General features: G+C 45.1%; 1 protein-coding gene across 1 annotated transcript; it reads left to right on the top strand.

Annotated features, from left to right (window-relative positions):
• The first annotated feature begins 17,433 nt into the window (after nucleotides 1-17,433).
• LOC135222664 (F-box only protein 42-like) lies at nucleotides 17,434-19,627 on the top strand. Its single transcript, XM_064260853.1, has one exon. The coding sequence runs from the start codon at nucleotides 17,506-17,508 to the stop codon at nucleotides 18,991-18,993; it is 1,488 nt and encodes a 495-aa protein (XP_064116923.1). The 5' UTR covers nucleotides 17,434-17,505; the 3' UTR covers nucleotides 18,994-19,627.
• The last annotated feature ends 4,876 nt before the right edge of the window (nucleotides 19,628-24,503 follow it).

Here is a 24,503-nt window from a genome sequence, read left to right as displayed (position 1 = left end):
GAATCGCAAGGGCAGTATTCTGTTTCATTTTCATATATTACTTTTCACTGCTGTGCGGGGTAGGGGAAGCGAAGGTCTGCCAGGAAGTCGTCGGAAAGCTCTCCCGCAACTCCCTTGGTATCCGATTCTTCGTCTTCCTTCCTGCCCCCCGCTCAGCTTTCTTCGTTGTATTTTGTATTTGGGGTCTTCCTTGCGTTCGGGGTGGGGCATGGTCTTCCCCCCCCCCCGTCGTGAGGAACCCCTCTTACTAATCTATCTATGTTAACCGCAGGTGCTACATCCGTGGGAGACGACCTTGGACAGGTATGGACCACCGCGGAGGCAGGGCGTGCCTAGCATCCACGGGCTGCTGCAGCGTCTAGCGAGGTCTGGGGCGGTCTCCACTACTACCACGGCCGCTTATGCTGCTCCCCCCCCTCCTGGTCTACACTCCCCATGCTGTGTCGATGACGCCGTCTGCCGCTACTAGGGCCGCAGCCGTACCGAGGTGGGGTTGCCGCCGCCGCCTGTTTTCTTCGTGTTGCCTGCCCAGACTTCCGCTGTTCCAGCAGCTCGCCCCTGGACCGGCCGCCAGGACCCAGGTTCCGCTGGCTGCCGATGATTCTACGAGGCGATCGCTGGGCCTGCCGTACCTGCCGCTGATGTGATTCCCGCTGTTGGCTTGGCTGTCCCTTCTGGGTCTACCGCTGCCGCTGTTCCTGCCGCTCCTGAGCTGGTTGCTGTTCCTGTCGCTCCTGATTCCTGTGCCTGTCCATGCTGGTCTGCCCACGGTGGTGTCTTCCCCAGTCCCAGGTCCTTCCGGACAGGTGCAGTCGGGCCCTGTTGCTTCGGCAACTGCCCCGGCTCCCTCCTGGATGTAGGACCATGACGACTGTCTGCGGAGGACCTGACGACTGTCCTGCGAGAGCTGACGAGGAAGAGGAGAAGAGGAAGCTGTCATCTTCGTCTTCATCGTCTGCTGCTGCCTCTTCCCCTTCGACTTCTAAGGCCCATAAGCCGAAGAAGAAGAAGGCTGCCTTCCCCCCCCCCTAAGAGTCTCCTTCGGGAACTTCTAAGGGCCCGTCCCACCTCGGTGGGACGGGGGGTCCTTCTGCTGGTCTCCTGCTCCTTCGGGAGCGGGGCCCGTCTCCCTTCCGTAAGGAAGAGATAGACGGGGACCAGAGGAGTATCGGTTAGCTCTGGTACTTCCTCGCCTGGTGCTAGCGGCGATGCCGCTACGCCAGGTTCCGGCTCGGTCTCTCGTTCGCGAGAGATCCCGAGTGTACGTTCTCCCTCGGGAGACCGTGCAGCCAAGTTTCGGCGCCAGAGTTCGCTCGGCGCCAAGACGCGGCACGGAGCAGAAGGCGGGTGAGAGACGCTCAGGTGACTCTTGCCAGGCCAGCGGCCGCTCTTGCAGCGACCAGCTGGTAACCCGGGTTTTCCCCCCTAAGAAGGCTCCTTCGGGACCTTCTAAGGGCCCGTCTCGCTCCGGCGATTCGGGGAGCTCTTCTGCTGGTCCTCCTGCTACCCTCGGGAACAGGGCCCGTCTTTTCTTCTACCAAGGAGAAGAAGACGGGGACCAGAGGAGTACCAGCTTCGGCTGGCACTTCCTCGCCTGGTTTTAGCGGTTCTGCCGCTAAACCAGGATCCGCCTCGGCTTCTCGTTAGCGAGAAGTACCGAGTGGACGGTCTCCCGCGTCGGGAGACCGTCCAGCCAAAGTCTTGACACTCGAGCTCGCTCGCCGCCAAGACCGAAGCGCGGAGCAGAAGACTGGCGAGTGTCGTGCAGACGACTCTCGCTAGGCCAGTGGACGCTCTCGCAGCGACCAGCTGGCTGCTCGGGTTGACGTGACGGTCGCTGACCAGCCACGGGTTGAGGCGAGGAAGGGTCCCCGCGGTCGTCGGTACCAGCCACGGCTGGTACCAGCGGCTCGACGCGCCGATTGAGACGCTCGCCGGTCTCACCGCGACAACGAGCCTAGCAGGTCACCTGACGCCGCTCCCATCGGGACCGGGCGGAGACGGTAACCAGCAACAGCTCGCTGACGCTAGACATCAGCGTCGACGTTCTCAGTCGAGCCGCTCGCCACAGGTGAGCGGCACGGCCAGGCCTGCAGATCGATCTCCACCGCGGGTTGGTGATCGGCTGCAGCCCCCCACGTACGCTGGTCCTGCCAGCGAGCGGGGGGGAGCGTCAGGTCTGTCTCTCCACTACCTTCAACTTCCTCGGGCTACACCGGGAAGAGCGAGGTAGCTAGGAGTGATCGTGAGAGGTGCGCCGCTCACGATCCCGTCACGACGCCGCACGTGCCACGTATGGTCTTAGGACCACCAGGACGTACGCGCAAGTGATTGGAGGCGACCGTCAGGGGGAGAGGGGTAGCGTCAGTTCTGTCTCTCCGATACCTTCAACTTCCTCGGCATACGCCAGGAAGAGCGAGGTATATAGGAGTGATCGTGAGAGATGCGCCGCTCACGATCCCGTCACGACGCCGCACGTGCCAGGGTGGTCTTAGGACCAACCAGGACGTACGCGCAAGTGATTGGAGGCAACCGTCAGGGATCTGTTGCTGGCCCTTCTTCTGAAGGAGGAGGGTCCTGGGAGCTGCTCTTGTTGGAGGGACTGGACAGTCCTACTCCTCAAGACGCTGTAACTTCCGAGATTCAGAGTAACTTTACCCAGGTTATTGCACTGATTCGTCAGCACAACGACCGGGGGGAAGGATCGCCGCTCCCACCAGCAGAGCCCATGTCTCTGCTTGAGTCGTTTTGGGGCCCGAGAGGGAACCCAAACCGACGGTGGGTTTGCCGCGATCGGAGCTTGCCGATTCTGTCTTGAACCAGAGTCTCTCGTCTCCGGACAAGAAGGCTCTCTCAGTTCTGGCCGGTCGATCAAGCTACTTCCACCTCCTCTACTGCGACAGCGGCGTTTCTACGTGTCTTCGGACACCGTATTTAAATACTCCTTCGGTCCTCCTGAGAGGTTTCGACCTCGACGAGGACTGGAATGAGTCGGAGGACGGTATCGGCTCTCTCCTGTCAGGTGTCGATCAGCCCCACCCAGACGACGTTCACAGTGGCGGCAGACCCTTACCTACAGTGAGAGTTCGTAACCCTCCTCGGGAAAACGTTTTCTCCTGACGATACGTTTTCCCAGACTCTGAGAGGCCATCGCCGCAAGGCGATGGCTGCTCCTACTCTTCTCCAACTGCTAGTTCCACTGGGAAGGCGAGCGAGTATCCAATTCCTCCCCCATTCCCTCTCTCCTTACGGCTACGAGGGAAAGGGGAAGGATCCTACAGAGATTTCTCTGTAGGATCCCACGTTGGGGACTGCGCTACCAGGGGGGACCTTCGGGTGTCCATAAACCTGAAGTAAAGCCACCCCCCGGTCGTTGAGGAGGGATCCTGCCCCATTCTCGATTTCTACGGGAATCGAGAGGACCACCAGCCGATATCGTTTGACGAATTCGGTGGGGGTTTCGCAGACTGCTTAGAATTCTACGGAATTTCTAGCGCATTCAGAGTGTTAGTTTCTTACGATCTCCAAACACTTAGGCGAGACCACGGTCCAAAGTGAGCGAGACGAGAATCCCCGATATGTTACACGATAATCGGGAACCTCGCCTATGCTCGAATTCCTGGAATTTCTAGCATTAGAGGAAGAAGACTGCTGCTGAAAGAAGACTATCTCACAGTAGGCGACCAATCTGGAATAGAGAAGAACGGACGGGAATATCCAGTTTGGCTGGAACTATCGTCTTAGTATTCTGTTCACCATTGAAGCTTTCCTTCGAGGAAGACTTCTCCTTCACTCTCTTTAATAGAGAACGAAGGTGGTCAATCTCCAATCCTTATTTTGTTTTCTTGAAGGAAAGAATTTAGGATGGAGATCGTTGTTCAGAATCCTACAAATATACTACGTATATTAACCTCGCGACATGATTCTGCTAAGCAGTTGAATGGTCCGAGGGGTAGGCGCATATCCTGGTTATTCTACGGATTGCGACTTAGACGAAAAGTATTCTAATTGAACTGACAACCCGGGTTGCCTGCAACCTCCCAGGAGTTTCCAGTTTCAATTTTATATACTTATGGTGTTGTCACAACAACACCATTTAAGCTTTTATATTTACCGAAATTCGTTTCGCTTAAATATAATTGCTCGAGCATATCTTTTATGCTCTGTGGTTCTAGCCGAACGCATTCCTTCGTGGAAAGGATTACTTGGCACTCAGGATGACGAGTCAGCGACAGCTACTGCGTATTGAATTGCCCGAGGCATTTCAGTATCAGCTGCCGCTTTGAGATAGACGGTTGTTTATGTCTTTCTCACCTGCTTGGATTGAATAACAACCGTATCTCTGCCCAACAATCACGGACTTAAGTCTCTGATTAACGGGGATTCTCTCATACATGAATGACCATCTACTGCTGTGAAACGCTAGTATTCATCGTCTTCGGTATTGCGAGAATTTTAAACAGAGATATCTATTCGACTCTCATCTTTCTTTCTGTTTACCGCACGGTAACAGAATTCTGTAATAGTCTCTTGCTGCATCGTATCCCGATAATGCGAATGATTTTTGCGGAATCTGAGTTTGTCCTCAAAATATCTTGTATTCGGAGGTGTACAATTGTTCATTGTTCACCCGGATTAGCAGATGTATTGAAAGACATCGCCTACTCCCACACCTGCCAGCTCTACTTCCAAACGTTCAGCCCATGAGAAGCAGTTCTTCAAGCGGCACTCCCCTGTGTTTCATTACTGAAGAACGCCCCGCTTTCATTGCACAACGGACAGCAATGAAATGGCGGTTAGCGTTTTCAGTCATTTGTAAGCACAGGTTTAGAATCTTGAGATTCCTTCTCTCGATTCAGCTGGAAGACGTAGGTTGCATTCATTGCCTACCTTCGTCTTCAACGTCACATAGTGTTGTTTCTCCTTAAGCTGAGATCCAACGTCTATGAGATTTTCTTGCCATCAGGGACCTCGGTCTTTTGAAGGCAATTGACTTTCGCCTTTTGAGCTTATGCATTAAGAGAATCATCGCCGTGCCGTCCGGCATCGGTGACTAACAAATATTTTATTTGTTTGGTCTCTCAGCATAACTCTTTAAAGGGCGAAGGTCACGTGACTTACCCGGATGCTTGGACAACTTGCCTCTACTGATTCCGAACCAGTCAGTCGGCAGCTGTCAGAGCGCCCGAGTCAGTTACGAACTATGCTGTGGACTTAGTTCGGTTGTTCCAGAGCAATCATTAATTCGTCTTAATAGCTTGTCAGTATGAGTACTGTACATAACCAAAGTCGAGAAGAGGGATAGGTCATACGACTATTCCCTTCTTTTCGTCTTAGGTAACTGCATGACTTCTCTTGAGAAGTCAAGCACAAGGGATGGGGATTTGTGACGCTCGATTTCGTACCGATCTTCGTAGCGAAGACTCAGAACCCTTCGGTAACTGACGATTGGTTCGAGTCCTTCACAATACCCTCCCTAATGGACTTCACCACCTTCGATGCGAAGGAGATGCTGCCTTGTCCGCAAGAACTTCTCCGTGGCGCAGGTACTGAAGGCAGGGGTCTGGTCAACCAGACCACATGCCCTTCCTTCTACCTTCGGGATATTGCCCACAGGTCCTTGGATCCTTTTCCTTGGGACCCGTGGTGGCTGCTCAACACGTTGTGTAGCGAACCAGACCCTCGCAGGCTGAACAGCATCGGAGTCCTGGTGTGACCATAAGAATGGATGAGTGAATGAGAGTGTGACTGGCTCCTCTCCCATCTTTTTCTTCTCTAACCTGTGGTTAGAGGGACACGGTCGTCACCCTGCTGGATAAGGACAAGATGCAGGTGAGCTACTCAACAGAGCCCCATCCTATCCCTTTCACTAGGGATAGGAGCGTATATCCACCACTTCCTCCAACAAGGGGGAGGAAGTGGATGCCAGCTTGAGACAACCCATACTTTATGTTGCCTCTTGCAAACAGGAACAAGTTCTTGCTTGCTGGTACGAAGAGATACGCTTGCCTCTCTCTTAGTACTCGGCCCAGAGGTCTGACCATTGATCCTGCGGTGCACACCCCGATCAATCGGACAGAGGCTTGGATCCCTCCCTCGCTCTTACGACCAGGGAGGCATTCCACGGATGGACGAACACCAGTCTGTTCATCAAAAGACTCAGATTCCTCCCACCAAGAAGTGAGTCTTCCTATTGTTAAAGGACCGATGGTTTGTATTACGTATCGGAACAAATGACAATTTGTCGAAAATTGCATTTTTCCTAACTATACAAACCTGAGGTCCTTTACATATAGTCCCTCCTCATGCCACCCCTCACTCTGTGTATTTTGCATGGGCCAAAAGCAAAAGTGATTTGTTTACCTCCCAGTCGCGCGGCGCGCGACTGTCGGACAAGCAGTTAACTACCGTTCTCCCCTTGTTCGAAGCTTACGACCGTTCCAGCTGCCGCTAGCTACTTCCTATTGTTAAAGGACCTCAGGTTTGTATAGTTAGGAAAAATGCAATTTTCGACAAATTGTCATTTTTATGTTCCTTAAAACATACAATCTGCTTCTCAGTAGCTTCAACTCCTCTCCAGCAAGGGGAGTGAAGAGTGGTGCCAATCCTGTTTCTTGTGGCTAACATGGTTTGTTGCTTGAACAGATGTAGTTCTTTTTGACTTCCTTTATGCAATGAATCTGGACATGTTTCATTTAAACCCAGTGGACTGAGTGTTAGATATCAACATATCTAACATCTCAAAGGCTTAGGTCCTCTTCTTTAGAATTTTCATTTCTAAGAAGAATGATCAGGTGTGCCAAACCTCCAGTCGGTTCAGGATTCTCATACCTCCCTCCATGTGTAAGTCTATCCTACTGTTAAGACCGAAGATTTGTTCCGCATGTGAACAAATTACAAATTTTTAATTAATTTGTATTTTTCATAGCTAACAAACCTGAGATCTTAATATTGACAGCCCACCTCAAGCCACCCCTCCAGTTCAATTGTGGGTTGGAAGAAAGAGTGGTGCGTCACTTGATTCAAGCACGGTCACTGACTCGCTTCCATCTCAACTATGCATCAGATGCGAGATGCCACAGATTCCTTGCATTTACAATTTTTTTTATTGTTTTTAACCAGTTTGTAGCTGGTGCCAGAAGATTTATTCTCATGTCAAGACCTCAGATTTAATAGCTATGAAAAACGCAAATTAATTAAAAATTTGTGGTTTTTATTATAAAAATGTCTTTATTTCACTGACTAACTAGAGTTAGTTCAGTATGTAGGTACTGAGAGTTGTGGTTATTTATTCCAAAATATTTGTTACTATTTTGACTTATATTTTAACGTTATGGATAAATTTAAAGGCCCTGATTTTATTTTTCATAATTTTTTCTCTGACAGATGAAACTTATTAGCTAGGTTTCTTGTGAGTGATTATTCTCTATGACTTTTCTTTACCTTTATCTTTCTTGTAAGTCACAGGTCCATTGAAAACTGAAATTTTTTTATTTTCTCTAATTTTGACAAAACTTTTTAGGTAGTACTGCATCTGTCATGGAATTGGTGACTATTTTCCCACATTTAAATTTGACCTTAACCTTTTTTCAGGGTTACAGGTCAATTTAAAGTCCAATTTATTTTTGTTCATACACAGAACAAACATTCAGTCTTAAAAATAGGATAATTTTCTAGCGCCAGCTGGAAATCAGTTAAAAACAATCAAAGGTTATAAAGCAAGGAATCTGTGACATCTGGCAACCCATATGTCTACGAGGTGGAAGCTGGTCATCGACCAAGCTTAGGACTTCGTGACGCATCAGTTTTTCCTTGACCGCTTTGGAGAGTAGTCGTGTTGCGCTCTCCTTCGCAAACCGGTTACTTGTTTGCTCGTTATTTCTCTCTCTCTTCTTTCTTTTTTTTTGAGTGTGTGCCTGTTTCTGTCCTGTAATCATGGTTTCCTCTCAGAGTTCCAAGCCCCGTCAACGTATGTGTCCGGGATTTCAGGGATTTTCATGTTCCAGGTTTTTTTACTTCTGTTACTGATCCTTATTCGACTTGCAGTAAGTGCTGTGCGAACTTTTGTACTACGTATCACTAATCCATGCCCGGAATGTCGTTCATGGCCTATATCTCTGTGAAGATCTTTCTATAAGAAGAGCGATCAATGTAAGGTGTCAGCTTGTCCATCTTGGGAAGGTTTTTCGCCTCCCCAAGCAGACATTTCGGCTTCCTCTTCCAGTAGTCTTTCTCCTGCATCTATTCTTCCCGTGTCCCAGTCCTTTTCTTCCATTTATTCGTCTTTGGAAGTATTGGGCAGTGCACGATATATGTTTGCTGTAGTGGTATAATAAAGTGCATTTGCATTATGCTGTACTTGATGTTGAATGATTGTACTGTATATTTCTGTTTTGGCAAACAGATATAATTGAAATCTAGTTGCTATTGTATTAGTTTGACGAGACCACCAAGTCTTACATCACATGAGAACTGAAATTAAGGTTAAGGTAAATTGAAGAGGATGGACAGCTGGGTATTAAAGGATTAAAGGGAACAGATAGAAACTTAAAATTTTGGCAGCATCAACTCCCTCTCCTCCCTGGGCATTTGTCATAAGATATAGGTCTGTATTTGCTCCCTCCCCTCCCAGGACATTTGTCATAAAATATAGGTCTGTATTTGTAAAATTGATTAAAATTTTTAGATTCTAAGTTAAATTTGTCACAACATTTCTGTATGATGCATTTTTATCTAAAACAACTAGCTGACCAACGCTGCACTGCCCAGGAAAACTTAATGTCAGTAATAAAATATCTCTCTCTCTCTCTCTCTCTCTCTCTCTCTCTCTCTCTCTCTCTCTCTCTCTCTCTCTCTCTCTCTCTCCTTCCTGTTAAGATAGTTGCTTCAATCATATTGCCCAGCATTTTCGACATTTTACATTTCACCCTTTCTCACACACCTTCCTATTGGAACCAAACTTGGACTTGAAGGGCATCAGGAGTGTTACCATTCTTCTCAGAGATCTCAAAAATTAGGTATTAGACACTAATATATGTCATTTTCGGTTTTTTTTCACATAACCCTACCGACCCCCGCACTCTTTCATATCAGTGATGTCTCCCCCCTCCAACAGTATTCTTTTCCAGATAGTAAGTCTTTTGTATATTGTATATCAAAATGAGGTATGATAAATTCATAGAGTGTATTTAGTTATTAAGTCTATGCTTCCAACCCCGACACCCTTTGGTGCTAGTGATATGTTACCCTCACTGAATTCTTTTCTAGATAGTAAGTAATATGTTTACCAAGTTTGGTTGAAATTGCTTAATGCATTTCAGAGTTATTCTGGAACATACATGCACACATACCTGCATACATGCATTTATATATACATATCGGCAGGGGTTCCGTTCCCGAGGATGTGCTGATAAGCAAAAACCACCATTAACTAAAACTCAGCGATTTATGGCACCGTAGTGGTGCTTATGGCACCTAATAACTGGTTATTGGCACCATAAGTACCATCATGGCACCTCTGTTAGGTATGTTATGGCACCGATAACTGGAACTCTGCCTTTTATGGCGCCATAAATTGCCGATTTTATGGCGCTAGCGTCATAAAACCGGATCGCCGATAACTGGGGACTGCCTGTATATATGAAGATTATTACATTTTTCATTTAAAAGGTGGTGCATAAGGAGAGATATGTGCTGCACATCATATGCAGTTTGCAGACTTATCCAATCTGTTGTATACGTATACATTTGGTTGTCAGAAATCTACTCAAATCATAATCCAGGGCCTCTGTGTCTCAGAGTTATATATTCCTTTACTGTTTTTTCGTAATTTTACTCTAACGGGAGAATATTAAAATGTGTCAGGTTCATTTGAGATTATGCCTGTTATTCTGTGGGAATATGACTTCAGTGGGTAGAAGTTTAGTTCAGGCAGTCCCCGGTTATTGGCGGGAGTTCCGTTTCCAGGGGGGGTGTGCCGATAAGCGAAAACCACCATTAAACGAAACTCAGTGATTTATGGCACTTATGGGGAGCCATAAGAACCAATAAAACCGGATCACCGATAACCAAGTCCGCCGATAACCGGGGACTGCCTGTACTTACTATAAAAAAAAAAAAATTTTGTACATGAACTTTCCTGTCAGATATATACTTAGCTTTACGTCTCTGACGTCACGACAGAATTCAAAACTCGCGGCACACGCGACAGGTAGGTCAGGTGATCTACCTTACCCGCCGCTGGGTGGCGGCTGTAAGAACCAATCTCCCTTTCCATTCAGAATTTTTCTGTCGCCGGTGTCGACTACACCTGTGGTTGTTACCTCCTGACAGCTTTATTCGATTCTCGTTGCCTTGGATTTATTTGGACTGACTTTCGGTGAAGTACCTGATCTTGTTGGCTTGGCATATGCGCTTGTGGATTGTTTTTGGCTATTGGTTTGGATTTTTCTTTGATTTCAAGATGTCTGATGTAGAGGTTAAGAAATCTTCTATGTTTAGGGTGTGCTCTATGGATGAATGCAAGGTGAGGCTACCGAAAGCTACGGTAGATCCTCACACAGTATGCTTGAAATGTAGGGGTAAAGAATGTTCCTTTATTAACCCGTGTAATGAGTGTGAGAACGTTGGATGAGGGTGAATCGGAATCCTCTTTCTTTTTCCTACTTGAGGAAGTTGGAGAAAGACAGGGTGAGAAAAGCTTCGTCTAGAAGTTCTAGTAAGTCTCGTATTAGCGAGGTAGAAGTAGAAAATCCTGTTGTAGCACTAGATCCTTCTCCCGTTTCAGCTCCTGCTCCCTGCATCAAACCTAAAGATACGCCTTCGGAAGTGGCAACCATGAGAGCCACGATCCTTAGCATGGAGAAGAAAATTCGTTCGTTGTAAGGTAAGAGTAATAGTGAAGGTGATTCGTGCAGTGACCCCAGTGCAGTGGAGGGTGCGTCTGATCGGCTCCTTAATGCTTCCAGGCCTAGACCTCTTCCAGACTCCCAGTCCCAGTGGAGGAGGAAAGTCAACAGCCGCAGGAAGGTTAGGGAGAACTCCCACCGATCAGGCGTCCCCTCGGTAGATCCTGATGTTCGTTCCCAGGCTGCCTTTGTTCGCTCCAAGAAGGAGGTGTTACGCCAATGCTTCTCTTCTTCTTCATCACCGTCGCCTAGAAGAGGATGGAGCGCCTCGGATTCATCTCGACCTTTGAAGAGAGCCTGGAAGGCTCCTTGCGCCTTTCCTTCCAGCCCGGAATGTTTTCCGGAAGAGCCTGAAGTGGAGATCAAGAAACCCAGGAGGGATCAGGAGTTCTCGCCTCAGAGTAGGCTTCGATCCTCACCCCTGTGGAGGATTTTTGCATAAGATCTCCAGCTCGGATTCTTGCGGGGCTGCAAGCTCAGATTTCGGCTCTGGCGGGCTCCTTGGCTGGAAGTACGCGTCGTAAGAAGGACGTCTCTCTCCCCATCAAGAAGTCTAAGCTACCTTCGCCTGCTTTGCCTTCTCAGTCGGAGGCGGCTCTCTCTCCTGTAACAGCGGATGGAATGAGGCGCTCTTCCCTCGGCAGACGCCTGTCGTCTTCCAGGCGACAATCGCCTCAGAAGCTTTCTCCTGGCGACTTCATTTCTCCAGTAGAAAGGGATCTAGCGCCTAGTAGGCGCTCGTCTAAAGATAAGCGCACAGCTTCGTCTTCTCGCTCCTTTCCGAAGAACCTCCAATCTCCGGATAAGAGAGCCTCCTCATACATGGACTCTTCCAGAGACAGGATCTCTCCTTATGTTAGGCGCCTAGAGCCTGGTAGGCGCTACTCCCCAAGTAGCCGCTCTCCCGCTGCCAAGCGTTGTGCGGAAGATAGGCGCGGTTCACCTGTTAGCCGCTCTGGTCAGGTCAGGCGTAAAGAGCCTGAAAGAAATGTCTTGGCTGAGAGACTACCTTTTGCAGAGACCCACGCGTCTCGATCTAAGTATGTGGATCATGGTAGATGCCTGTCTCCGAGTAGGCGATCTTCTCCAGGGATTCGCTCTCCTGTTGGTAGGCGCCAAGAGCCTAGCCGGCGTTCTCCTCATTTTAGGCGCAGTTCGCCAGGCAGCCGCTCTCCTTTTGACAGGCGCATGGATTCTGTTAGGCGCCGTGAGCATAGTAGGCTCTCCTCGCCTAGCAGGCGCTCCCCTTTGGACTCCCGTGTATCTAGGAGCAGACCACAGGATCACAGAGGACTCACTCATCGGAGTAGGAAGGACGCATTCGATAGGAGCTCTCCCGAAGCTTTGGCTTCCCCTGATAGGCGCCAGATGGCTGCCAGACACTCATCACTAGATAGACGCACTTCTTTAGAGAAGTCCAGCTGCTCTCGTAAAGAAGCCGAAGGTTCTTCGGTGGATGAAATGGAACCTTCAGAAGAGGACTTGGTTAAGGATTCTTCGGTCTCGTCCTACAAGATCCTGACAGACCTCCTTCTTCAAGAGTTTGGAGACGCTCTTACTCCCGTCGCTCCTGCTTCTCCTCTCTCGTTATTCTCGACTTCTAAGAAGACGAAGGTTTCCTCCTGTGTGAGGATGAAGCCAACCATCTCGATGAAGAAGGCTTTGAGAGGTTTTGGTGATTGGCTTCTTGCTAAGGAGGAGAAAGGGAAGACTGTGTTTTCTTTCCCTCCTTCCAAGCTTACGGGCAGACTAGGCTTCTGGTATGTGTCTGGAGAACCCCTAGGCCTGGGTCTGCCGTCATCTGCAGACGTGGACTTCTCTTCACTGGTGGATGCCTCACGACGCTCGGCCCTCTTGTCGGCTAAGACTACCTGGGCTATGAACGAGCTCGACCACCTGTTGAAGGGAATGTTCAGAGTCTTGGAAGTCTTCAACTTCCTTGACTGGTCTTTGGGGGTCTTGGCTAAAAAGACTCAGAACCCGGATTCCATTTCGGCCGAAGATCTCAACAGTGTACTGACGTGCATGGATAAGGCAGTTAGAGATGGATCGAGCGAAGTAGCCTCCCTGTTTGGAGCAGGGGTTCTTAATAAAAGATCAGTCTTCTGCTCTTTTCTTACAAAGTCCGTCTCTCATGCTCAAAGAGCCTCGCTACTCTATTCGCAACTCTCGCCGCTTCTCTTCCCAAAGAAGATAATCCAGGACATCTCAGGAGCTATCTCTGCGAAGGCGACTCATGACATGCTCGCTCAGTCTGCCCGGAAACCTAGGACCTCCTTCCAGACGAAGACTAAGAAGGAGACTCCAGCTAGACAGGAGCCCTTTCGAGGGGGCCCTCCTTCTAGAGCCTCTACCTCAAGAGGTAATAGACCCTTCAAGAGAGGAAGATCCTTCTCGCGCTCATCCAGAGCGAAGAAGTAGGAAAGTAGTCCTCCAGACATCAGTAGGTGCCAGGCTTCTAAGATTCGCAGAAGCCTGGGCAAAGAGAGGAGCGGACAACTGGTCCCTCTCGATTATCCAGAAAGGATATCCGATTCCCTTTACAGAAAGACCACCTTTGACGACGACTCCGAGGGAGTTGGTGGCCAGGTACAGGGATCCCATCATGAGCCACGCTCTAACGCAGGCAGTAGAACAAATGTTAGAGAAAGAGGCTATAGTAGAGCTAGTGAGCGACCCATGCTCAGCGGGCTTTTACAACCGCCTGTTTCTAGTTCCAAAAGCCTCAGGAGGATGGAGACCGGTTCTGGATGTAAGCGCCCTGAATTTCTTTGTAGAAAAGAGGAAGTTCGCCATGGAGACGACATCTTCAGTGTTGGCGGCTCTTCGTCCAGGGGATTGGATGGTGTCCCTAGATCTTCAGGACGCTTACTTCCATGTGCCGATCCATCCTTCTTCAAGGAAATACCTCAGGTTCATGATGGGAGGAAGGATATTCCAATTCAGGGCCTTGTGTTTCGGCCTTTCAACAGCCCCTCAGGTCTTCACAGGACTAATGAAAAATGTAGCAAGATGGCTACATTTGGAGGGAGTCAGGGTGTCCCTTTACTTGGACGACTGGCTAATCAGAGCCAAATCACAGAAAAGATGTTTGGAGGACCTACAAAAGACCCTTTTCATGGCGAGTTCTCTGGGACTTTTGGTGAACTTTCAAAGTCTCAGTTAATCCCCAGTCAAGATCGTATCTATCTGGGGATTCGGATGGTTTCTCTGGATTTTCGGGCTTTTCCTTCTCCAGAAAGGATAGCCCGAGGGTCAGAGAAAGTCAAAGCCTTCCTAGAGAAAGACGTATGCACTCCGAGGGAGTGGATGAGTTTGTTGGGGACACTCTCCTCGTTGGAGCAATTCCTTTCTCTAGGAAGGTTGCACCTCAGACCTCTCCAGTTCTTTCTACATCGAAACTGGCGGTGTCGTTCTCAAAACCTAGAGTTCTCCTTCAAGATTTCAAGAGAAATCAAGAAGGACCTCTCTTGGTGGGCGAACCCTCTCAGGTTTGCAGAAGGGATGTCCCTTCACATTCCGAACCCCAACCAAGTGTTGTATTCCGACGCGTCGGAAACAGGTTGGGGAGCAACGCTCGGCTCAAGAGAAGTGTCAGGTGCCTGGAAGAAAGAACAGGTGACCTGGCACATCAACAAGAAAGAGCTGATGGCTGTTTGGCTAGCTTTGAAAGCATTCGAGCCCTACGTCCTAGCTTCGGCAGTTCAGATCAACTCGGACAACACCACGGCCCTGGCATACATCAGGATGCAAGGGGGGACTCACTCCTTCTCCCTGTACGAGACGGCAAAAGAACTTCTGCTGTGGGCAGAGGAAAGGAAGATTTGTCTCCTTACCAGGTTCGTACAGGGAGAAAAGAACGTCAGAGCAGACCTCCTAAGCAGGAAAGATCAAGTCCTGCCGGCGGAGTGGACTCTTCACGAGGATGTTTGCCAGGACCTGTGGAGACTTTGGGGCAGGCCTCACATAGACCTCTTCGCCACAGCCAAGAATGCGAGGATAGGCAACTACTGCTCTCCGATAATGGACCCGAGGGCAGTGTCAATAGATGCTTTTCTCCTAGATTGGAAGGGCCTAGACATGTACGCTTTTCCTCCCTTCAAGATACTGGGAGAAACTCTCAAGAAGTTTGCAGAATCGGAGGCAGCAAGGATGACGCTGATAGCCCCTTTCTGGCCCGCACAAGTATGGTTCACAGAGGTACTGGAATGGTTAGTAGATATTCCGAGAACATTACCACAGAGGATCGATCTGCTCAGACAACCCCACTTCGACAGGTATCACAGAAACCTCCCCGCTCTCGGTCTGACTGGCTTCAGACTGTCAAAAGTTTGGTCAGAACGAGAGGGTTTTCTGCAAGAGCTGCAACTGCTATAGCAGCAGCAAGAAGGCCCTCTACCCTTAGAGTCTACCAATCGAAGTGGGACGTCTTTCGACGGTGGTGTAGGAACCATCACTTTTCCTCTTCCAGTACCTCTGTAACCCAAATAGCAGACTTCTTACTTTTCCTTAGGGAAAAAAGTGGACTGGCGGTATCAACCATTAAAGGTTATCGTAGTATGCTGGCTGCAGTGTTTAGGCACAGAGACTTAAACATTTCAGAAAACAAAGACCTTCATGATCTTATAAGATCTTTTGAAACATCCAAAAAGGTTTCGCCAGAGATTCCGAGTTGGAATCTGGATGTAGTGCTACGCTTCCTTAGGTCTCCTAAGTTCGAACCGCCTCAGTCTGCCTCTTTTAGAGACCTCACGAGGAAGACACTTTTTCTCATGGCATTGGCTTCCGCAAAGAGGATTAGTGAACTCCATGCAATAGAAGGGAAAGTGGGGTTCAGAGGAGATGCAGCGATCTGTGCATTCCTGCCTTTGTTCTTGGCTAAGAACGAGAACCCCTCAAATCCTTGGCCTAGGAGTTTTGAAGTCAGAGGTTTGTCTGCCTTAGTAGGCGAGGAAGCAGAGAGGTCACTTTGCCCAGTACGAAGTTTAAAGTTTTATCTTCAGAGAAAGAAGAAACTTAAGGGCAATGATGTCAACCTTTGGTGCTCTGTAAGAGATCCAAGGAGGGCTCTTTCGAAGAATGCGCTTTCTTTCTTCATCAGAAGCCTGGTGAAAGAGGCACATGCGATATGTGATGAAAGTCAATTCAAGCTTCTGAAGGTCAAAGCTCATGAGGTAAGAGCTATTGCCACTTCATTAACTTTCAATAAAAACATATCCCTGAGTAATATTATGAAAGCAACATTCTGGCGTTGCAACTCAGTCTTCGCAAACCACTATCTGAGAGACGTCAAAATCACGTATGAAAAGTGCTTCGCGTTAGGCCCGTACGTATCGGCGGATTCGGTGCTGGGGCAGGGAGCTGAGACATATCCTTTGTAGTATATTTTTTCCCCCTTGTTTAGGTTGTAAGTTTTTTGGTTGTTTGAAAGAGCATGCGGGTAGGCATCTCTTTCATGTCGTATGTCTAACAATGATTAGATTGGTTAGGTGATCGGTTTATGTTTGAGCTCCTTGCAATGATAGTGGTTAGGTTCTGTCATATAAGAGGGCGAATCCCCTTTGACAAGATCCTGCTCGGATTCTATCAAGTAAGCGGATACCAAATCCCTTTGATAGACCCAAAGAGTCTGTCAGCTGTAGGTCACGCCCTCGCTGAAGCTCTTCAGGCAACGCAGACTAATAGACAGTAACTACGAAGTCTTCTGCCTAAACAGGTAAGAACCAAGGTTGTATTTTACATCCTACAACAGGTGTTGTTTCCCCCTTTTTTCCATATTAATATTGCTGTCTCTTTCCCTCCACCAAGGGTGTCAATCAGCGAAGTATATATCTGACAGGAAAGTTCATGTACAAAAATGTTATTGTTAGTATACAATAAGGTTTTGTACATACTTACCTGGCAGATATATACTTAGCTTTACGTCTCTGACGTCACGACAGAATTCAAAACTCGCGGCACACGCGACAGGTAGGTCAGGTGATCTACCTTACCCGCCGCTGGGTGGCGGCTGTAAGAACCAATCTCCCTTTCCAGTCAGAATTTTTCTCTTCCACCTGTCTCCTGAGGGGAGGCTGGGAGGGCCATCAATCGTATATATCTGCCAGGTAAGTATGTACAAAACCTTATTGTATACTAACAATAACATGTTAAATCTTAATTGTAACTTACAGGAATTGATGAAGTCTGAGTATGTAATACAAAGGAAGGCAGCATTTATCTCATTAGAGGTAGCATATTCTATCAGTCCATTTCTGAAAGCTAATTTCATATGTTTGTATTATATTGTGGAATTTATAACTAAAACAGACATGCAGAATTTATTGTGTTTTTGCAGCCCTTGTCAAAACTTGACTTCTGTATCATGTTGAAAGTGATTACATATTGTTTTGAGTGTTGACAAGAGTATGTATGTGTTGTTTAAACAGTATTGCCATAAATGGTTCTCTGGCATTATTTATATACTATATATATTTATCATTTTGTAGTGTGGCCAAAATTAAGTACGTAATTGTTCTTGCAGGTGTGTCAGAGATGGTATACTTGTTGCCAAGGAGTTGTGGAAAAGAGGAAATCTCGTTTCTTCTCTGCACTGAGAATGGGATGCGTTGAGTGGTTCAGTCCTGCCTATCCCAGCCATGTCATCCCAATAAGCAGGCGATATTCACACTCTGCTTGTGTGTTTGATTCATCTATGTATGTTTTTGGTGGTTGTACTGCCACCAACACAACTTTTAATGACCTATGGCGTTTTGATTTAGGAATGCATGAATGGACTAGACTTTTAACCACTGGAACTTATCCGTCACCGAAAGCCTATGCATCTATGGTCACATGGAATAATTGCCTTGTGTTGTTTGGTGGATGGACACACCCATCATTATACCCCCTACATCAGCAGTGGGTTTTGTTTAGTGAATTACATGTTTATGATATTCTTGGAAATCGCTGGACTCAGCTGTATTACCCTGGTTCTCCTCCTCCTACAGCTGGCCACTCTGCAACTGTGCATGGTAGCATGATGGTAGTGTTTGGTGGGTTGCAGAAGCACGAGGGAACTTCTGCTAGTACTAATGATGTCTTTTGCTTAGATCTTGTTAGACAGTGCTGGTTCAAACCTATTGTTTCAGAACCTATGCCTATGCCTAGACTTGGTCATTCTCAAATTAAATTAGATGATAATCATATCCTAATTCTAGCAGGCTGCGGTGGGTCAAATAGATTATACAATGACATTTGGCTTTTGACTCTTCCCGACAGCTTATATGATCGTAGTGCAAAATGGCATTGGGAACAGATATTTGTTGAAGAATCAGAGCATATGCCTTCTCAGATGTGGTATAATCCAGCTTGCAAAGTGGGAAAAAGTATAGTAGTGTTATCAACGTATGGTCTAAATGGTGCATCAGCCGGTGGAAGTATGTCTCAGCTGTGGGTGCCCGGTCCTGTAAGAAGACAACCTCCTAATGTCTGGGTTCCACCCATGCAACAGCCAGATGAACGGCGTATCTATGAGCACATTTCACGTCAGAGAGCCCCTCTTCGACATGAACCTCCACCTCCAGATCAGGGAGAGTCCAGTAGTGATGAAAATGATGATGGTGCCCAGCAAGGACAAGTTGATGGACCGGGGATCCGAGGCCGAGGTAGGCCTCGACCCTCCATTAGACCTAATGCTTCAAGTGACAGGCAGCGTAGACTTCAAGTTTTATCTCGAATGAAGGAAAGAATACAAGAACTTTCACGTAAACAGGAAGGAGAAAGACGACAAGAAATTGAAAGAAATTCTTTAACTATCAGATCTACTTCACCTCGTAGTTTAGTCACACCTCATCTCTTGGATATTAGTCAAGTCATATCTCATCATAGGGCTAGATGGTGGCCAATGAATCCCTCTCAAAGAGTGCCCTCAATTATAGGTACTCCACCTCAGCCATCATTGCTATATTCTCTGGTTCTCGGGCGAGGTCATTTAATAATGTTTGGAGGAATTCCTCATGATCCAACTGGAGGTCAGAGTCAGGAGACAGTTTCCAATACTGTAACTTTTATATCGGCACCATCTAGTTCATATTTTGCTGCATAGCTTTAATCTTTATTCTAAATACAATGATAAAGACTGTGATCTTTTGTATAGATTTTTCTCTCATCTCACTTTATGGCAAAACTTTTTAGTAACTACTATGCAGAGTTCCTGTACTATTTGTTTTGAATCTAGTGCCGTTCTTATTTGTATTGTATTGTTAATACAGAACTGAAACTTTTTGTTCTAATTTTGCATCAATAAATTCTGAACCTTTCATATTTACAGTGAGCCTTCCTATTATTTTTGAATAAGAGAATCTCTACTCAGTAGAGTTTGTAGTTATGCAAATGGGTTGATTGGAAGCAGAAACATCAGTATGTATTCACACTGTATTTCATGACTATCAGGCTATTTTATATTTTGTATGTAAAGGATAATTTTGAACAGTTCTAGTTGTATCCTGGTACTTTTGTTTATACTGACTGTTTAAAGTATGAAGTACTGTCCTTGAAATAGTACTATAAATATTGAGTCTAGTGGTTGTGTCTGCTTCTGATTGCCAAGCCCTTCATGTTTCAACCAATAATTGTAGGTTGTATCACAAGAGAAGCATATGTACCAAACTGTGTATCATTAATTTTGTGACATTTTATATGTTATGTGAATAGGTTAACATAAATGGTATACTCTTGAATGTTTTTTTACATTTATTTGAAGCATTTAAAAATTTTTCTTGTTAGAAAAAAATTCAAAAACTCCAACTACTACATGAGAAAGAAGGTAGGGCACAGTAAAATTGTGTTAATAAGTATTAGTTTACCGTTTTTCTTATGAAAATTCGCATGTAATGCTGCCATTATCAAGAATTACAAAATTTTCCAGCCTTCAGCTTAACTAGCTGATTCTTAGACGATTGTGTGACCTCATATTCATCGTTTGCCCACACAAGAGCTTTGTAAACAAAGTTATATACAATCCAATCACTCACAGCAGATTTTTGATCTTGTGTTTTATCAAGTCAGTGACCAGCTGTCTCCATTTCACGCCATTTATTCCCAACATGTTGATATGCCAATACAAATTCATGTTGTACTTACACAAAATAGGTCTAGATTCATAAATGTATACGTATGGATTCTGTTGATATAGATCTTAACTTTTTTGGTTTGATTTGTGTAAATTTTTTATTTAGAAGCAAAAAGTTGTTCCATTATTGCCAAAAACTAAATTTATGGAATATCAGAACTGAGTGTTTGGTGTCTAGGTCAGCATCTAAATACAGTATGTTATATAAGTAATTATAAAATGCATACAAAACTCAGAATAATATCTGAAGCAGTGTGGATTTTTTCTTGGAAAATGTGTGTAATAAGCAATATTGTTTTGAAATTTCTACATTTACAGTATTTAGAAAAATCTCCAAAGTTAAATTAGGCAATACAGAATGGTATAAAAAATGCCAAGATAGTGGTGTAGTACCTGTTTAGTTCTGAGGTGCCATTTTGCTGCAGAGTGCTTTATCATAAATTAATAAGAGGAAAACTCAATCCCATTTAAAGATTTAGATTGTAAATGAGAAGGAAGAAATTTTTTTAAACTTTCTTCATACATGTTAATCCAAACTGTAAATAAATTATTTGTCAATACATATAGTAGGTTTCAAATAATAATGACAATGGTTAGCCAATCAGAAGTTAAGGCTATTTGATATCGACATGAAAGAAAATAGCAGAATACTGTTTTTCCCCAATTTATTTGTTTACCAAAAGTTGGATGCAATATTGGCACTTCTGACATAATTGGATAACATACAGTTTGTTAATGATTTTGGTACTATTAAATAACTAGACCAAACTACTCATTTCACTACTGTGATAACAGAACTGTAATAATTTGTAAAGATTAGCACTTAGATGAAAGAATTTTTATGAAAAAAGTAACACATCAAGGATTTTTGCCCAATGTGTTTCACTGAAAATAAGTACAAGAGTCAGTTATGTGTTTTTTATTTCCTCTGACTTGTTAAGTCAGGAATATTCATTATCTGCATTCTTAGAAATATATTCCTTGCTTTTAATAGGCAAGTCAATTGGAAGTTAAGAAGAAGAAAACAGTGCTGTATCAATCCTGGTCAGAATGTGGGTTTTTGTGAAATACATATACCGTAGGCTAAGTTGCAGAAATTATTTTTCCAAGGTGAGTGAGTTTTAAACCTGTTGACTATTGCCATTAAGAAAAGTTTAGGTCAGTAGTCTTAAATGTTGAATTTCTGAAAAAAATTTAATGAAGCCATCTTTAAGGAGGAAGAGTCCTTTGTTTCACTTGCGCTTGACTGGTCTGACCATGTGTTTTCGTTTAGTCATCTTCACCTATTACCATGAGTATTCATCGTATTTGTGGAATATTTTTGTTTTCTCAGTGTCACTGAAGTTTTACATCTGTGAAGGGTTGGTTTTATTGGCTCTACACTGGCTACTCACTTGCTAAAAAGTAAGTATAATCTTAACATGATACCTTTTTCTTTCATTACCGTACATATTATTTATGTAAGTAAATTCAGTTACATTTTGTGTGGATTGACTATTATTTATATTAATACATGTTTTTGTAATGTTAATACAATATAGAAGAAGCCATTGCTCAACCAGCATTTATGTTTCATGTAAGTAATTGTGCAGATTTTATGGAATGTTCATACATTAGTATTAGTGTTTTGTTTGTGTATGTATGTTGTGGGAAGTTACATTTTTGTAATAAGCAGTTCATTGTTTACAGGTGTTTTTCTTTTGAGAAAGAGGACAGTCAACTTAAGTACCCAAGACTTTTAATATCAAGTTTGTAGGACAGGGAATGATTAGTCTAGGACTGCAAATCTTATAAGGGAATAATCCTCATCATTTACCAACATTGGAACTCCTGAATGCAACAGTATAACACCAATAGCAGCAGAGCTTGCTGTTTCAATTATAGACAGTTCATTCAACACTATACCACAGGATAGTTTTTGCTGAACACTTACTCATTACTTCTTGTCATAGAGATATATGGATATACTATGCATTAACAATTACTAACCACATTTCAGTTAGAAGAACCAAATGACTGAGTCAAACAATATAAATATATAAAATTTCCTCCAATAATATATTGCACATAAGGTATAAACATACACATTTAAACTATCTAAAACCTATGCCTCAACCCCAGAACATCATAACATGCTACACATTACAAGACAAAGTCTCATACCATGCAACATGCATCAGAAATAGGTTTTGTTTAGTGAATGGTTCCAAATCTTCATCAGGCATGGGATTCTCAGCCATATCACCCAAAAAATATATCAGTTCTCCTTGCTTAACAATGCTTCTATTTTCAAAGCAAAATTATGGACAATAGGACCAGCTATTAAGATTATATTAAAGATATACCATCACAGAAATTTGCAATTTTTGGTTACTAGAAGTACTATAGAGGCCCTTCAAAATTATAAATTAAGAAACTTCAATGGACAACAGATTTTTATTCAACAAATTATATGAATATAGAAAAATATAGAAGTATATTGGAGTCTTGCCTATAGTCATTATAGGAAATAGAGAATCCAATAAACAGCCAACACTGCAACTGCTGTGACAAGATCACACATAGATATTCCAATTAGTGAAAAATATTTCTAAAACCCATTACATACAATAAAAAAATGGGAGAATATATGGAATAATGAACCCAATGGTAACAAATTAAAATGGATCGAGCCCCATACTGAAATGTGAATTTCATCATATCAAAAGGAAAGACACTATTTTGAGTCATCCTAGAATTGATTACTCTTGTTTGACCCATAGTTATTTCATGAATAGCCTACATGATCCAATCCCTTAATGCACAAAGTGTGAAGTGACACTAGCAGATAAATATTTTTTCTTTGAATGTCCAAAAATAATCAACATGAATGTCAGGTTGTGGAAACAAATCGGTTTAAGAAATCGTCAGCATCTCTATCATTTTCAATTGACCCAATTATCAAAATTTTAAAAGGCTGTAATTCAGTAAATCAAATCCATATGAGAGCTAAATAAATTAGCCAAGTGGTCTAGATTAACTACTTTTTAATAATAATCTATAATGATAAAATCCAGAGGATATGATCTTGTTTGTCCACCCCTGGGGGCAGTTGGGGAGACATGATGCAACCACCCACCCTCTTCAAGTGGTTTGTCTGCCCCAGGTGAGGGCAGAGTAGGGAAAGGAACAGGAGGATAGGGGAGATATCCACCCTCCTGCAAACCTGTTTGTCGACCCTAGATGCGAGCAGGGTAAGTAGGTGATCAGGAGGGTAGGGAAGACAGCTCCCCATGTTCCAGCGCACGCTATATGCACCAAGCTCGTAATGGCTAGAATATGGGGTTAGATCGTTAATACACATATGTAATGGTGTGACACGATGATAAATGAGGATCGACCTCCAAAAAGAGAGAAACTGAATACACAGTCTGTCCTTGCCTGGACTGAGCCTAATCTACTGGTCTCCTTGTCAAAAATGCAAAAGTGATTGAGGGAGGAAACTGCTGGGTTAGGTGCTGTCCAGGGAAGGACAGACTGTACATTTGGTTTCTCTTTTTTTTTTTTTAGGTTGATCCTCATTTATCATCATACGTCACACCATGATGTGTGTAATAATGATCTGCCCACCTCTTTTTTCAGGTGTTGTGTAGGCTGAGGGCCTAGTAGAGTTATGTGCCTCTCTAGGCCTCTCAGGAGAGTTGAATGTCTTTTGAACTTAATGACCACCCTTAGGCTCGAGGGGCCTGCCAGCATCTGCTCCAACTGTGCCCAGGACAACTTACTGGCCATGGTGTTTGCTAGATGTAGGACTCCTCCTACTCCCTGGATAACCCCTCATGCAGTATCGAGCTTGAGTTCCCGGGTACTGCTTTGTACGTCATCTCTTAGTGATGTTCTTCTCTACACACTGTTGCTGAAGAAATTCAAGAAGAGGAGAAGGAAGTCGTCTTTGTTGTCTTCATCATTGAGTGCTGGTGCCTCCTCCACCTTCTTTTTTCAAAGCTACCAAATGGAGAAAGATAAAGGTATCCTCGTGAACCTGTTGCTTTGCACACGGATGCAACTGCTACCCAGGGTTCTCCCAAACCCTGGTGTATTGGTAGCCCGCCTACCTGGACCACCAGTGCTGGCCCTGGTAGCCTGCCTACTCAGTCTACTGGATTCTTTGGACCCTGGTTACTGGTACCGGCGCCAGTAGGCCTCCTACCTCTTGCCTTCCATACCAGCGCTGGTCTCTTGCTAGCAGTACCGCTGTTCCCATTGCCAAGCGCAGAACGAGACGCTACTTTGTCTGATTAGAGTGCTGCAGTACTATCTAAAGAGAATTCATTATCTCAGGCCTGAGTGCCAATGCCTTTACATTAGTACTGACTTGGCCACAGAAGAGGTGTCCAAGAGTACATCATCTTTCGAGCTTCATGAGACAGCAACAGGCTTAATCTTCAACTGACAAGATAGATGAGAGTTTGGTCTGGGTAAGAGGTCAGGAAGTTAGGGTTATC

The sequence above is a fragment of the Macrobrachium nipponense genome, chromosome 11, assembly GCF_015104395.2.
Source record: "Macrobrachium nipponense isolate FS-2020 chromosome 11, ASM1510439v2, whole genome shotgun sequence".
Lineage (NCBI taxonomy): Eukaryota > Metazoa > Arthropoda > Malacostraca > Decapoda > Palaemonidae > Macrobrachium > Macrobrachium nipponense.
The sequence above is the reverse complement of the archived record's forward strand: the minus strand, read 5'-3'. Positions and strand labels throughout refer to the sequence as shown.

What these genes read in the sequence shown, in the direction of transcription:
- LOC135222664 (XM_064260853.1), top strand. Translation starts at nt 17,506, where the DNA reads ATGGGATGCGTTGAGTGGTTCAGTCCTGCCTATCCCAGCCATGTCATC.